Source organism: Callorhinus ursinus, unplaced genomic scaffold (assembly GCF_003265705.2).
Source record: "Callorhinus ursinus isolate GAN/ISIS: 27379988/994484 unplaced genomic scaffold, GSC_fseal_2.0 scaffold15, whole genome shotgun sequence".
In the NCBI taxonomy this organism is placed as follows: Eukaryota; Metazoa; Chordata; class Mammalia; order Carnivora; family Otariidae; genus Callorhinus; species Callorhinus ursinus.
The window spans coordinates 4,716,646-4,733,646 of NW_027397077.1; the positions used below are offsets into that span (position 1 = coordinate 4,716,646).

The 17,001-nt window shown below is 43.8% G+C and overlaps 1 protein-coding gene across 11 annotated transcripts in view; it reads right to left on the reverse strand.

The window, feature by feature from the left end:
* The window catches only part of KIF9 (kinesin family member 9), a 46,060-nt gene that overhangs the window by 26,921 nt on the left and 2,138 nt on the right, over positions 1-17,001 (reverse strand). For 6 of the 11 annotated variants that reach the window (XM_073901097.1, XM_073901092.1, XM_073901093.1 and 3 more), the window contains 8 exons: positions 13,827-13,924; positions 12,221-12,386; positions 10,029-10,135; positions 7,794-8,018; positions 2,501-2,584; positions 2,297-2,389; positions 1,134-1,281; positions 91-155 (listed from right to left, as the gene is read on the reverse strand). In XM_073901097.1, coding sequence (XP_073757198.1) covers positions 91-155; positions 1,134-1,281; positions 2,297-2,389; positions 2,501-2,584; positions 7,794-8,018; positions 10,029-10,135; positions 12,221-12,386; positions 13,827-13,924 — 986 coding nt within the window. Of the gene's footprint in view, positions 1-90; positions 156-1,133; positions 1,282-2,296; positions 2,390-2,500; positions 2,585-7,793; positions 8,019-10,028; positions 10,136-12,220; positions 12,387-13,826; positions 13,948-17,001 lie in introns of those variants that run through there. The other 5 variants (XM_073901096.1, XM_073901095.1, XM_073901094.1 and 2 more) reach the window with 4 other exon arrangements.

Consider the following 17,001-nt stretch of genomic DNA (forward strand, 5'->3'; position numbering starts at 1 on the left):
GCCAGCTTAGCCAGCCCAGAGCCAGCCCTACCCAGCCCTGGAACCCGTGAGAAGGATTCCAACTAGGCCGCATGGGCTGTCTTTACGTACCGTCTCTTCTAACTGGGCAGCTTCTCCATAGATGTTCGTCAAGAGGACCATATTGCAATTTCCCCCTGCAGAAAGCAGGACACAGAAGGGCCACGAACCATGTGGGTTTTCTGCCAAGAGAGTCCTTTAAGGCTGGTGGGGGTCTGTTATGGATTGAGTGTTTGTGTCCTGTCAAAACTCCTTTGTTGAAGTCCTATCCCCCAATGTGATCGCACCTGGAGATGGGGTTTGTGGGAGGTAATCAGGTTTAGATGAGGTGCTGAGGGCGGAGCCCCATAATGGGATTAGTGCCCCTATAAGAGAGAGAGAGACCAGAACTCTGTCTCCCTTTCTGGTCCCTCTCTCGTTTCTTTCTTTCTCTTGACCATGTGAAGGCATGGCAAGAAAGCAGGCGTCTACAAGCCAGAGAGTCCTCACCAGAAACCATCCATGCTGAACCTTGATCTGGGACTTGCAGCCTTCAGAGCCTTAAGAGATAAATGTCTATTGTGTAAGCCCCCGAGGTCTGTGGTGTTTTGTTAGGGCCACCCGAGCTGACACAGGCAGGGTCACAAGGGACACATCCAAGCATGTATGAGGCTGGAGGAGGGAACGGAAGGGGAGAGGCCACTGGATGTACCTAAAGGGAGGGGAGACAGCAGAGGAGAGATGGCAATGGGGCAGGGAGGGGCAGGGGAGAGGGCTGTGGGCCAGGGTTTTGCTACCGGCGGCACTCCATGAATAATCAGACACCCGTGACTGTGCCATCAGGCCCAACACCAAAGCCTGGAGACACAAGGCCATGAAGGATTCTGCCAGGTTTAGGGAGGGGAAAGGAGAAGGTATTCCCAGCAGAGGCAAAAGCTCCAGCCAAGGTTCTGAGGGAACAGCAGTGCATGCCGTGGGTGACATGAGAGGGTACCCCACATGCTGTGTCTGTGTCTGGGGTCACCGAGAAAAGGCTGCAGGGAAGTGCAGGCCAGCGGAAGGGAGCAAGTCCATGATCGCCAGCAGCAGCTAGGCAGGGCCTGTCCCTCCTCCCCGGATACCAACTGCACCCTCACCTAATGAGTCCTTCAGGGCGTGGGTGAGCTTGCACTGCCGGAAGGGGATGTGGTCCCGCTTCTGATCCCCGAGGGCAATGATGGCCTGCTCCAGGAATGACAGCGACTTGTTGATGTAGGTGGCTTCCTTCAGCACACGGCCCTCTGACTACAAAGCAAAGGTCAAGTCCACTTCACACCAAATAGGGAGGCTGCCCCGCGGAGAATGCTGCAGGTGGGTGGCCAGGCCAGAGCCTCCTTCCCCGAGCCAGCTCTCCTCTCAGTGTCCTGGGATTGTATCCCATCTCGGGCGAATACTAATACTCCCAGGAATGCTCATGCAAACATTCATGGCAGCGTTCACGTGAATATGAATACTTACGTGAATATTCATATGAATACTCACTTAAGAGTCACACCAGCATGAATATGCACAGGAGTATTTGTGTAGATACTTGAGGAAATCATCCTGAGGCTATCATACACATAAAAACGCTTATACAAATGCACATAGGAGGGGCACCTGGGTGGCTCAGTCAGTTAAGTGTCTGACTCTTGATTTCGGCTCAGGTCATGATCTCAGGGTCTTGGGATTGAGCCTGGTGTCGGGCTCTGTGCTCAGCGTGGAGTCTGCTTGTCCCTCTCCCTCTGCTCCTCCCCTCCCTGCGCACAAGCTCTGTCTCTCCTTCTTTCTCTACCTCTAAAATAAATAAAATCTTTTTTAAAAAAAAGGCACATAGAAATGCTCACTGCATACTCCTGTGAATACTTCTGCTGCTATTCACATTCATATGAATATCTGAGATGAAAGACTCATGTGAACACTCACCCTCATACACAGAAATGCTAACACTAGCACAAAGCATTTACTGAGCACTTACTGAGAGCCGAACACCTTGCTAAGAATTTAGGGGCCATCATCTCATTCAATGTTTACAAAAATGCCATTAGGTGGGAACTGCAACTATGTTGCTGCTGGTTCACCTCTACTAATTCCTTCCCCCTAGCAACACCTCTACTAATTCCGTCCCCCCAGCAACACGTGGTCAAGCCCATGTGCTCTAGTGTGCCTAGCTGAGGACTGGGCTCACAAATGCCCCCTGAGGGACGGCCCATGTGCACAGCCGCTATGCCGGAAACAGGGCTGTGGTTTGTTGGGAAGGAACCTCCCGCTACCCACTTACCCCAGACTTCCCCAGCCTTTCCGAGCCCGCTAGATCCACCAAGTTAATTTTGGAAGTGATGTACTTTTCGTCTGATAAAGTCCGTGAATGGGCCTACGAAACATCCAAACAGAGGTGAGACGTCACAGGGAGAAGCTTCTGACAGAGCCGGGGCACGCGAGACTCGGCCGCCCCTCCCAGGCTATTTAAGGAGCTCGCACTCACCTCCACGTAGATGGTGAAAATGCAGTGTGACCGGGATGAGTTTTTGTTCATTGTGTGGGAGGCGATAATCCTATTGGTCTCTCCCTGAAGAGGAGGGGGAACATAGAAAACATTTTGAAAAATTACTTTTAAAAATTATGAGAAATGAATTAATTTGTATTTTTAAAGGCACAGCAGGCCCTTGTTTCTAATTCACAGGATTGGGACCTATGACCAGAATACACTTAAAGATGTGGTGGAAATGGCTGTTCTTAGGAGAAAAAGGTCCTTGTGGGAGGGACTCCACAGTCCCCTTAAAGGCCCCAGAGAAATGCTCTGAACAAGTCCCAAAGCAGTGATGACAGGGCCCCCAGGGGAGGGGAGGGGAAGCCCTGAGCTGCGGAGCAGACCTGGCTGCCCCCCTGGCTGACCCCCATGGCCATATCTCCAACAGCTTCTCACTGTCGCCTGTCCTACAAATTCAGTGACATTCACCAAGAGCGTAAGGGGTCACGTCACCTTCATCCTTCAGTCCCCTTTGTGAAGTGCCCTCTGCCCTTGTCTTTCTGGCTTCCACGAGACAACCTCTGATGGCCTGAGAAGTGCGCTTCCCTCCGTGAAGAGTCCTTTGCTAACTGCCCCCGAGCCTTCCTTACGTGGCATGGCAGTCTAGGAAACTCCACCTGACCTTCCCTCCCTTCACCTGAGGTAGGACTTGCATTGTGGCCTGACAGCTGTCCAGCCTTACCCAGTTCCCTTCCTGCTTCCTTGACACGGGAACCTCTCCTCTCATAAAACCTATGCACATTTAATCCCATCTTGGCATCTGCTTCTCAGAGAGCCCAGACTAACATACTTTGAAAAGACTGCTGAATAGACTGACAGTTGACTTCTCACTACTAATGATGGAAACCATAACTTTGCAATGATGTCTTTAATATGGTAGAAGTGGAAAAAATGCCAAAATAGAATATTACGCCCAGCAAAAATATCTTTCGAGATTGAGGATAAAATAAGGACATTTCAAAAAACAAGAAACTCTTTGTCACCAGCATGCTCACCGTAAAGGATGTAGAACAGAAAGAAGGAAAACATTCTCCAGGGGAAGGTTATGGAGAAAAGAAAGGAAAAGCAATGAAAGTGGTAATATGAGGGTAAATGTGAAAGAATGCAGACTATATAAGATGTTAATAATGATGCCCCTGCAGAGTCAAAAAACAAAAACGTAAAAGACAAGGCGATGATCCTAAGGTTCTTACAGAATCCAGGAGGAGGGAGAGGTTTTTATGAACTTTAGATTTTGAAAGGTGTGATTTTAAAGTAATTATAACATGAATAAAATGGTAATGTTATAGTAAAACATAACATTATGATAAAATGACATTTTATTTTGATCCACCACAGGAAGTTTCAAAGAAATGGACAGGCAAGTCCTCTGTACCCTTCACTCAGCCTCTCCCCATGATAAGAGCTTGCAAAACCACAGCACAGTATCAAAGTCAAGAAGCTGACACGGAACCATGAGAGATGATGGACTCTGAAAAACAAACTGAGGGTTCTAGAGGGGAGGGGGGTGGGGGGATGAGTTAGCCTGGTGATGGGTATTAAAGAGGGCACGTTCTGCATGGAGCACTGGGTGTTATGCACAAACAATGAATCATGGAACACTACATCAAAAACTAATGATGTAATGTATGGTGATTAACGTAACAATAAAAAATTTAAAAAAAAAGAAGCTGACACAGGTATAACCCACAGAGATTATTCAGATTTTACCAGGTAGATATGCTCATTTGGGTGTGCATGTATGTGTATTAACTAAATGTGCAAGTTGTTATTTCTAGGATAAACTGAGAGAGCGAGGGAATATAAATATGAATGAACATATAACCTCTAAATTAGTAAAGAGGGCAACAGGACAATAAAAAATTAAATATTCAATTAAAAAGAGGGCAGGGGCGCCTGGGTGGCTCAGTCGGTTAGGCGTCTGGTCATGATCCCGGGGTCCTAGGATCGAGCCCCACATGGGGCTCCCTGCTCAGTGGGGGGGCCTGCTTCTCCCTCTCCTTCTGCCCCTTCCTCTCCGCTCGTGCTCGCTCTCTCTCTCTCTGTCTCAAATAAATAAAATCTTTAAATAAATAAATAAAAGAGGGCAAAACAGGTAAGAAAAATAAATGTAGAACAAATGGAACAAAGAGAAACCACACAGTAACACGACAGATGTAAACCAGCTATAGGCGTAATTTACATTAAGTGCAAGTGGAATGAAATGCTTCAGTTAAAAGACAAAGACTGTCGCACCACCAAGACCGAGTTATGATGAAACAGAAAATATGAACAGACCAATTACTATTAGGGAGATTGATTCAGTAATCAAAAACCTCCCAACAAATAAAAGTCCAGGATCAGATGACTTCACTGGTGAATTCTACCCCTGGATTTTTTTTTTTTTAATTTTATTTGTTTGGGGTGCCTGGGTGGCTCAGTCCGTTAATCGTCTGCCTTCGGCTCAGGTCATAATCCCAGGGTCTTGAGATCGAGTCCCGCATCAGGCTCCCTGCCCGGGAGAGAGCCTGCTTCTCTCTCAGCCTCTGCTCCCCATGCTTGTGCTCTCTCTCTCTCCCTCCCTCCCTCTCTGGCAAATAAATAAATAAAATCTTAAAAAAAAAAAGATTTTATTTATTTATTTGAGAGAGAGAGAGAGAGTAAAGAGAGAAGTGCACAAGTGCCGGGGAGGAGCAGAGGGAGAGGGAGAAGCAGACTCCCCACTGAGCAGGGGGCCCCATGCAGGACTTGATCCCAGGACCCTGGGATCATGACCTGAGCTGAAGGCAGACACTTAGCCAACTGAGCCACCCAGGTGCCCCTCTACCCCTGGATATTTTTTAAAGAAAATCCTTTTATATGCTCTTTACACAAAAAGCCAAACAAAAAATTCACACACAATTCACTTAACCTAAAATCAGGAATTTTTTTCATTAAATAACACAAAAAAAGAGAAAGAAAAAAAGAAGCCACAGGAAACATAAGATATTTGCAATACGTATAATTGAAAAAGAATTAGTTTTCTGAGTATATAAAGAATTCATGCAGATCAGTAAGAGAAAGAAAAAAGGACATCTGTAAAAACAAACAAACAAAAAACCAAAAGACAGGAAAAGGGAAATCCACATGGTCAATAAACACATGAAAAGGTCCTTAATTTCATTAGTAATGAAAGATGAAAAGGGAAGACCACAGTGGGAAACACCACACACCAGCCAGATTGGTCAAAATTTTAAGGTCAGAACACTCAGGATTCTGATAACCTGCTGTGGGAGTGTACCATTATGGAAAAGAGTTGGCACTGCCTAAGAAAACTTAAGACACACATACTCAATGACCCATATTGGCAGTCCTAGAAAAATTCATGCTACGTGCACCAACAGATATACAAGAATGGTCCCAGTGGCATTGTCTGAAATATCCCCCGAATTACGAAAACCCAAACGTCCATTAGTAGAAGAGTGGATAACTAGCTTGTAGTATATTCACCCAATGTAATACAATGATAATGACAATGAAAAATATACAGCAAGAATGCAGATGCATTTCACATAAAAAGTAGATAAAAGGGAAAAGTAATCAGACAGAATTCATCCTGCGTGATTCCTTTCATATAAAAAATTTCAAAAAAATTAAACTACACTTGCTGTGGGAGGAAACATGGGTGATAAAGCTACAAAGACCAATGAAATGATCACAGGTCAGGAGGGTGGTTATTACTAAGGGTATGAATAAATACTTATTCATGATAAAAAAAAAAAAAACTCTTCCCAAACTTGGACCTTCTTTAACCTGAAGCCACCAAAATCCTCCAGCAAACATCATTAGTCACGGTGAAATGTTAGGAGCAACAAGAAGACAAGAATGCCCTACAGCTGCCTCCTGGGACGCTCTCTTCCCTGTAGATGCAAGGGCTCCAGGTGTAAAGCACCCCTGAGGACACCTAGGTGACTTTTAAAAAAAAGTTTTATGGACACATAATTTAAATAGCATAAAATTCTCTGTTTTAAGCATACGATGCAGTGATTGTTTTTTAGCAAATTTACAGAGTTATGCAACCATCACCACAATCCTGTTTTAGAAATGTTGTGTAACTCCAAAAAGTTCCCTGGGCCCATGTGCAACCATTTCCCACTCTTTCCTCTGGGCAACCGCTAATCTGCTTTCTATCTCTAAAGATGGTGTCTATTGGGACATTTCAAATGAGTGGAATCATACAGTATGGATCTTTTGTGTTTCTTTTACTGAGCATTTTTTTGAGACTCATCCATCTTGTAGCATATAACAGTAGTCCATTTCTTTTTATTGCTGAATAGTTCTCCATCATATGGATGTACCACATTTTGTTGATCCATTCACCGTGTGATGGATATTTTGGTTATTTCCAGTCTTTGGCTATTATGAATAATGCTGCTACAACATTTGCCTACAAGTCTTTGTGTGAACACATGCTTTCGTTTCTCTTGGGAAGATACCTGGGAATAGAATTGCTAGATCTTATGATAAAATTAGTGTTTAACTTTTTAGGAAACTGCCAAAATGGCTGCACCATTTCACATTTCAGCAACAATGTTTAAGAGTTCCAACCTAGGGGCGCCTGGGTGGCTCAGTCGGTTAAGCATCTGCCTTCGGCTCAGGTCATGATCCCAGGGTCCTGGGATCGAGCCCCACATCCAGCTCCCTGCCCAGCGGAGAGCCCTGCTTCTCCCTCTCCCTCTGCCCCTCCTCCCCTTCATGCTCGCTATCTCTCAAATAAATAAATAAATAAATAAACAAATAAATAAATAAAATCTTAAAAAAAAAAAAAGAGTTCCAACCTATATGACTTTTAAAAGAATAGCATACGCTGGGGAATTTACAGTTTTGTAAGAGCTCTTATATACTAAGGATGCTAATCCTTATTTTTTTCTATACTGCAAATGCCCATGATTTCATGTTGACTGAAAAAAAAGGACAATTTCAACTATGTTAAGAAAAAATTGCATGGGAAACAAAGACTGGAAATTAGCCAAAACATACATTATTGTTGCTGTATGTAGGAAACAGATGAGTGAATTCTTTTTTTGTTCCCGTATTTTTTTCTTTACTATCTGAACTTGCTAATGAGCATATATAAATATTCATTCTGATTATCAAAGTAAGTAAAAAAACTAAGGAGGGAGGGAGGAAAAGAAAAAAGGGAAGAAAGGAAGGGAAGGAAGGAAGGAGGGAGGAAGGGTGGAAGGAGAGAAGGAAGGAAGGAAAGGTCCCTTAGACTTGGTCATCTCACCTCAAAAAGGAGGCTGAAGGCATCCTCCTCCTGACTTGTAAGGTGGACTGACAAGCCCTTAACGAAGACCCCTTGAGGGTTTTCCACAATGGTCATTGGTGTGACTGACGGTCCGACATAGGGCAGAGTGGACAGGAGATCAAAGAGACTCTCGTTGTAGATTTCCAGGTAGGAAACACGCACAGTGATGGCATGTGTGGGGCGTTCTGCGATCATCCTAAAAACCTGGATGAGGGATTGGACGTAGTCACGAAGAGAAAACTCCAATGACCAGCCAGTGTTAGGAGGGTTCTGACCTCAGCAGGGAATATCCAGAAGTACAGTAAAAAAATATTTGTCCTGGGGCGCCTGGGTGGCTCATATGGTTAAGCGTCTGCCTTCAGCTCAGGTCATGATCCCAGAGTCCTGGGATCAAGCCCCGCATCGGGCTCCTGGCTCAGCGGGGAGCCTGCTTCTCCCTCTCCCTCTGCTTCTCCCCCTGCTCATGCTCTCTCTCTCTCTCTCTCTATCTCTGTGTCTCAAATGAATAAATAAAATCTTTAAAATATTTGTCCTAAAAGAATTTACAGTCTAGCTGGCATGATGGTCATCATCATCAACAATCACAATTATTAGTCCACTGAGTGATAATTATTATCATGTAGTTTTCTGAGGCCTGACTTAACAGATTGAACAGCCCCATGACATGATAAATGGAAGACTCTGGAGTGAAGATCCCTTATTTTATGGGGTCTCACCATATAGATGCCTCTTTCACAGCCATTATTTAATTCCATTCTCACAACTCCTCTGTGATTGAAGCAAGGCAGGGGCAACGCCCACCTGTGGAAAGCTCCATGCAGTGAAAGTATTTGTCTATGATCACTCAGTTACAGAGAGAAGCCAAGCCCAAACTCAGCCTTCCCAGCTCCTAATACCCTCCCTGGTACTTATGGGCAGGTGACTTTGGACTGGTCTTTTCCCCTCTCTTGACCTTAACTTTCTTAATTGTCAAATGGGCAGTGGGGATTGGGCTGGATGATCCCTGAGATCCCCACCTTGCTCTAACAGTCTAGGTGGGTGCTGTCCAACATGGTAGACACTAGCCACAGGGGGCTGCTGAGCACTTGAAATGTGGCTGACACAAATATGAGGGGCGGAATTTGAAAATTTTTTTAAAATTGTAATTAATTTGAATTTAAATTTCAAAGCAGTCCTAAGTTCAGTTACTGGTAAACTTTTCAGTATGTTTGGAACAACTTGGGTTTATAAATCTACTTTTCCAACTGTAAATTTTATGAAATCTCAACACAGATCAAGTTTTCCTGATGAGTATTTAGTGTCTAAATTTTGAAATGGCCCGTAAGTGTAAAATACACACTGCAAAGACTTGGTGTGACAAAAATAATGCAAAATATCTCAAGAATTTTCCTACTGACTACATGCGGACATTATATTTTGCATATACTGACATAAAATATATCATTAAAATCAACTTCGCCTGTTTTACTTTTCAAACTGTGGTTACTAGAAAACTCAAAATTGCATGTGTGGCTTCCATTTTATTTCTACCAGGCAGTGCTGGACTCCACTACTGAAGTCGAAGATGCTGAGCTCCTAAAGCTTTTGACAGCGGGGCATGAAGGAGATTGCTTCACCAGTTAGAGCATGGGTGGTTTATACACTAGAGGGTCCTCTCCATTTCTTACAGGACAGGGCTATAAAACCTCAAGACGCTTTTGGGGTAAAAGCCCTTTACCTCCTACCTCCCAACAGAGGATCCTCACAGAACTCCGAAGGAAGGGCCCTCTGTCCTATCTTCAGTCAGAGTTCCCAGACCCTCCAGGGCTGACTCAGTCCTGAACGCTCATGTTGTGCCTGCTTTTTCCCTTTGCTCTTTCTGGGGCTGTGGTGGTGGAAGAAGCCAGAGCAGGCCAGTAAGGAAGCTCTCTAAGAGTCCATACCCCCCTCATTAAAACGAGGAAGGAACTTAATGATTAGGACCTCCAAATCCTCAATTACAGGATCACCGACCAGCACAGCAGCAAGAAGCCAGTTGGCACGTCCTCACAAATGAAACTGGCTCTGCACGGGCTTGGGTCAGACTCTGCAACCCAAACTCCCAGTTTCCTGAGGCCTCTGTACCCCCACCCCCTCAACGTATATCCTGTATCCGGTAGCAGGCCTGGGGTCAGCAGCAGCTGTGGTAAGGGGCGGGGAACTGTGAGGCACCCCACCTGTGGGCCCACTCTCTACCTGCTGTAGGGCACGAGGAAGGATCCCCCGGTGCTTGTAATTCTCAGTTGCCCCTGTCATGGTGTATGTCTTGCCGGCTCCTGTCTGCCCGTAACACATGATGGTACCTGCAAATATTTGGAAACACGTCTTGGTGATGTCCAGGAAAAGAGCTCCGAGGATAGCTCTCTTATCCCCCAGCATGCCTGGTGCCAGTCTGGATCCTGGTGTGGAGGTGGCCATCAGAGCAGCTGTGGACATGAGGAATTCATGCCTTGGGAGAGGCAGGTGATGGGTGGGCAGGGAAACAGGGACATAAATGGTCTAAACACAGACCGCTGCTCTGAATCTGGCCCATGTAGTGCTCTATTTGATCCCTGTGCCAAGAGAGGATCTCACCCTCGGGCTTCTGAGCAGAGCAGGGAATATCAGGGAACAGAGAAACTGGGAATTTTCCTAGACAAGTGAGGAGGAAGACAGAAACACTGAACTCCAGCCCTTCTTTTTTTAAAGATTTTATTTTATTTGTCAGAGAGAGAGCAGGAACACAGCAGGGGGGAGGGGCAGAGGGAGAAGCAGACTCCCTGCTGAGCAAGGAGCCCGATCCCAGGACCCTGGGATCATGACCTGAGCTGAAGGCAGACGCTTAACGACAGAGCCACCCAGGTGCCCTGAAGTGAAAAATTAAGACATTCAGAATCCGGCACCACTGGTTGAACAGTCCTTCTTTAGCAAAGCCACGAACTGCCAGGCTCAGGCGTAGGCCTCCCTGGAGCTGGCCAGGCAAGAGGCAAGAAGAGCTTTCAAAATCCCCAGGAAGAAATGGGCGTGGAAAGGGCATTTCCTGTTAATGGTGAGAATTCTCTGTAGACTGCAAGTTCCCACAGGATCAAACAGGGCAGCTAGTTGGTCCCATGCCACTTTCAGAAACACCGCCATGACAGGTCCTGATCTGGTCCCACCACCCTCTCCAGGAAGACTTCATTTGTACCTGTCACGTCTATGAGGTCTACCATCACCACAAGGCTTTTGAGCTCTGGTTCCCATCCGCCCTTCCTCCTGGCTTGGCCAGCCTGAGCCAGACCCATCCCAAACGCTGCTTCAGGGCAACGCTGGGCCGTGAAAAATCAGTGTTTGCCTTCACCCCACCAATGCTCTAGTTGGTAGGTTTTACACAAGGGGCTCTAATTCAGCAAGTGAGCCGAGGTCAGAAACAGTGTCTACTAACACAAGTGTGCAGGAAGGAGTCACGGCAGCTGGCCCTCGGGGCCCATTTGTGATTCCACAGCACCCAGGGCCCAAGACTCTTAACCTCCCAGGCCTTCTTAGTTCCTCGTCTTCTACCTCTTCAAGGCCACATCCCCTCAGGGTCAATGAGGACCACGCCTATGTATCACAAGCAGGATATATTACAATGTGTGGGTGTCAACACTAAACAGACTTTTATTTATTATTTTTTTTAATATGTTGGGTACTTTTTTTTAAGATTTTTATTTATTTATTTGACAGAGAGAATGAGAGATAGAAAGCACGAGAGGGAAGAGGGTCAGAGGGAGAAGCCGACTCCCTGCTGAGCAGGAAGCCCAATGTGGGACTCGATCCCGGGACTCCAGGATCATGACCTGAGCCGAAGGCAGTCGCTTAACCAACTGAGCCACCCAGGCGCCCCAGATTTTCAAATCTTAAGATTTTCAAGCAATCTTAGACTGAACTAGTTTCTAAAACTTTCCCAATAAAGCTGCTTTTAATTTGTTAAGACAATCAAACTCCACTCCATTTTTTCATGCTATATGTAAATAACCCTATACTAGAATAGGAAGGGTAGACTGATTTTGCTGGTAGAATGAACGGAAGTAGCTCCTAGCAGGTAGCCAAGAGAAAAGTATTTGGACTCAGTCAAACTCATAAGGACATTATCTTCCAAGCTAATTTCTGAGATATGTGAAACAGGATAATAGTTCATCCCCAGGACCTAGAGCAACAGCCATTGAATCTTCCTATGAAGGTAGGATCCCAGAACTTTGGATCAAGTCATGCCCACAATATCACCAAGCAAATAATCGGTTTTCCACCGTAAGAATGCAGAGACAGACAAATAAGCAAACAGAAGTTAGCATGAGAGGTTATCTTTTCTTTCATTCACCATAAAATGCAACTCTTTTGAAGGGTTCTGAGGGTTCTTATGTAAAACAACTGACAATTAACTAAATTACCATTGTATCCATTGAGGGCTTGAGCAACCACGTCCTTTGCAACTGTCTCATAAACCAAGTCCTGGGAGGCATTGTGGAGAACTCCATCCAGCTTGAACGACCAGTCTGTCTGCTTGTTATTGACAACTCCTCTCTGAAGATCCTTTTTTAAGTGAATATCAATGCTCTAGGAAGAGAGAGAGTTAGTGTTTAGAAAACTGATATGAAAAACTCACTACTAGCTGAGGCCTGACCTGGAGAAAATAGAGGAAGTGAACGTTAGGAAGAACAGGGACTCCCACCAATGGGCCAATATTCCAATGAATTCTTTGGGATGGGAGAAGGAAGCTCCTGCAGGGAGGCCACACAACCCTTCAGGTGGAAGGATCAGGAAACTGGAGCACTTACTAGTTTCAGAATTTGTTACCCTAGGTTACAGGGTGCTGTTTGTCTTGGTTCCCCCATCTATGATATGGGGTCAAGCATATTTATTATGTTTCTATTAAATAAGCTTTAGACACATTCACTAAGCACAGTAAGGCCTTGGATTAGGCCAGGGAGAACAGTGGGCTTCCTGACAGAGGCCTGGGCTTGAGCCACATCTCTTACATGCTATGGGCCATTGTGAGTAATGATGAATAGCCACAGAAAAGGCTCTTCTTGACTTCTCATCGTTCCTCACTGGTATTACAGCAAATCACGGGTGCCTACCCATTTGTAATCAGCATATTTTTAGATGCACAGATTTCCAAAAAAAAAAAAAAAGTTAGATTTTTACATCCCTCCACAGCAAAACACTATGGCAGCAGCTGGGTTAGGAACCTGTTGTGTTAGGTCAATGGTAGATTCCAATCTTCACTATGGGGACTTCTGATGTAAAGAGCCTCTTACTGGATTTTTATCCTGGCTGCCCTAATCCAGGAGCCAAGACACAGCCACATGCAGAAAAAGTAAGATCAAGAGGGGCTTGGTGCATTCATACATTAAATGCTCTGCGCTTCTATGTTTGTTGAAACCATGCCCCATTTGAGCTCTTTTCTGACTGCCAAAACTTGCAAAGCTTGGGGAGTTTGCTCTTGAATTCTTCCCTTAAGGAACGTCTCACTGCTGCCCACAGTGGATTCACAGTTGTTTGCTGAGTGAAAACACAGGACTCTCTCAACCTGTCCCAAGCCTGTCATGGGCTTCAGAAAGACTGTGAGGACAGTGGTAAAGGCATGGGGATGGATAAACCTTTCCAGTTCTCTCGGTGAGTTTTTCCCACTGGTTTGGTAAGTTTAACAGTTATCAAGTTAAGACATTCTACCTGGACCCCTGGGGAGATTATGTAACAGACCTGATCACCAGAAAGTTTTATGGGTGTGGACAAACATCAGCTTTTCTGTATCAGATACAAGGCTGGAGGTTAAATGTATTAACCAAAAATATAATTAAAAATGGGAGTTTCGAGAGTTTCCTCATCGAAAGCGATTCGGGGGGAGGGGTTTGGACTTGTTGGACTCTGGAGTCCATCTGAACTTTCGTCAATTCTGTCTCGGTCCTTAAAGGCCATTTAGAAACAGGGTCACGCTGTAGCAAGGGGGGACAGAGAGCACCGGGCCGGTGACGGCAAGCACGTTGCACTTACTTTATTGTCATCTCCATATTTGATCATTTCGTGAGCAAAGTCATCGGTGGGTTTGACACGGACAAATGCATGAACTTTTTTCCTAGTGCCCATTCTAGCTAAAAAGAAGAAAATAGTGCAGCTTTCAGTAGTCGTCATCAGATGACAATTAGTGGGGAGGTGTCATTCATGAAGGAGATCAGAACAGAGTGACATGGAGTCTGTGTTTTCCTATTCCACTGAGAGCCAGTCTCCCTTTTTACCCCTAGCATGTCAGGGCTTTACCCACAGGACACGGCTCAACAAGTACAGGGGCTGACTCATCGTTTTCCACCAATGGTCCCCTAAGAGACAGGTATACAAGGCAAAAAGAATGCTCCCTTGAGGGGCCTAATCTTAGATATGTTTCCTAAAAATGTTCTGTAACGGAGTCCACTTGTGCTTTGCCTCATTCATTATATTTTCCTCTAAAATACTTAGGAAATGCATTTAAATTAATTTTCTTTTCTTCACTAACATACATTACTTCAGATGCAGCACCTCCTCCTCTACCTCCATTTGACACACCAGAAAAATGATTCCCTAGAAGTATATTTAATCTAGCCCATGCATCAAATATTCTTTCTTCTCTGGCAGTCCATTGAGAGAAAAAGTAGACAGTCCTCTACTTCCTCTTCCTCTCTCAAACCTAACTATATTTTCTTTCAGGTAGACATACTTAAATTTGTATTTCTTCATATATACTATCATGAATAACTACCATGTGTAACAAAATGTTAAAATAAATGCTTGGGGTAGCTTCATGGAATAGGATGTAAGCTTACAGATATAAGGATTAGGAAGGGAGATTTGGGTAAGTGGCCTTCCTACTATGTAGAGCTGTCCTATAATGTTAAAAACTCAAGCAAATTCAAGATGCCACCTAGCAGGGATGCTACCAAAGGGACTGTTGCATTGAGGGGAGAGTTAATTAATCTCTTAGATCCTGTCTAACTGAAGTATTTTATAAAAATTTTTAAAAATCAAGGGCACCTGGGTGGCTCAGTTGGTTAAGGGTCCAACTCTTGGTTTTGGCTCAGGTCATGATCTCAGGGTTGTGAGATCCAGCCCTGTGTCGGGCTCCATCCTCAGCAAGGAGTTTGCTTGGAATTCTTTTCCTCTCCCTCTGCTCCTCCCCCCACTCGCATGCTCTCTCTCTTTCCCAAATAAATAAAATCTTTAAATTTTTTTAAAAATTGAATTACACAACCAAACGATAACTAATAAATCTCCTATTTCATTGGATATCAGTCTCATTGGCGAAACCACACGAGGTCCTCTCCTGAGAATGACTATGTAAAAATATTTAATACTAATTAGACAGAAAATTTTGGTTCCAGCACTGACATAGAGAACCAAAGAGGGCTTTTAAGCAGAAGGAATGATTGTGCTATTTTTATTGCTTTGAGGGGAACTTAAAACTTAGCTCTTCACGTGCCTCTTATATACTGATGACAAAGGATTAAATATTGAGAGAAAATGTCAAGAGCTCTAAGGAAAGCTAAGGAAAAATCAATCTCTAATCATCATCAATTACATTAAACCTAGTTAATACTAGAAAACAAGATGAAAGTCTATGAAAATATATTAAACTTCATTGTTTGAAACTATTAGGGAAATTAACATGATACAATTTTAAGTTGTTCAAAGAGGAAACGTTTCTAATTTTACATATAAGTTTTCCTAATGTTGATTGAATATTTTTTCTTTCCTTCTTTTTCAAATAATGGGAACAATATCATCAAGTAGTCTATGGTCGTGTACTCCTAACACTGGGCTTTCACATTTCGATAATTTCACTTTTATGGAACTATGCATATAAAGAATGTTAAAAACTCATTTATAGAGTTCATGCTCCAAATGTACAAAACACACTTGGAAAAGAGACAAGGCCCAAGGGTCTGGATGTGTGCTGCATGGCATGCTTCTCTTCTGACCTCCCTCTCAGGGTTAAACCAGTTCAATAAGAAATGAGGCATTTGCCACTAAAATTACCTGTACCTTCATGGGGCAGGAAAGAGGAGTTGAAGCCAAAGAAATCTTCTGGGTATTTTTGAAAAACAAAACAAACAAACAAACAAAAACACAAAAAAACAACCAGCAAAGGAATTTGTTCAATTTATGAGGAGTTAGGGAAACATGAGACACATAGGGAGCTGATTCAATTTCATATTCAAATTGGCAAATAGCAACAGCATGGTGGTTAAGGAAAAAATAGCTTGCTTGAGCAATTGTGAAGAACTCTAACACATAAACTGATACGATGCTTATTATCTTTTAAAAACTAATTGTTAAGACCTTTGCTGTAAAGAAAAAGTCATGCATGACAGGGATTTCTTCTCTGAATTACAGTTAATTATTTCACTTTTTTTTTTAAGACTTTCATTTATTTATTTGAGAGAGAGCACTGAGGGAGAGCGAGAGGGAGAAGCAGACTCCCCACCCAGTAGAGAGCCCGACGTGGGGCTTGATCCCAGGACCCCAAGATCCTGACCTGAACCGAAGGCAGACGCCCAGCCGAGTCACCCAGGTGCCCCTAATTATTTCACTTTTTTTAAAAAAGCACATTAAATAAAGAATATTAACCTTTTACATGTATTATCTAAGAGAGGTTCATTGAATGTTACCTGATAAAAAAGATTACAGATTTTGAAAATATTAATGTCCCTCTACATTTCTAAATACAACTTGCAATGATTTCCTATTACAATTATATTAACTGTCATCAATGGCATTAAGTATTGCTACAGAAGCAAAATAAATAGATGGGCCCTGCCCTTTGTTTACAATTTCAATGATGTCGACAAATGAAACTCTAACCTGTTACAAGGCCTTCAGATGTCAAATCAAATAAGCAAACATGTCACTTTCATATTTGCCTACTGCAGACCTGTGTCCACCTGCTACATTCCTCAAGTAATTATTTCATGGAAGTCTTTTCCCAGCCACCAGGGGACAATTCAGACCTTTTAATTTTTAGAAAATGGATCTGAAAGGTGATCGGGGTAATGGCTTAACCAATTTCGGTCCTAAAAGTTTTGTCTGCAAAATTGAGCTCAAGAGATACAAAGCCACAAATGGCTCTAACATGGATCCCAAATTGAGGAAACTGAAGAGAAAAATCTCAACTTCAAGTTCACTTTGATCTAGGCTATTG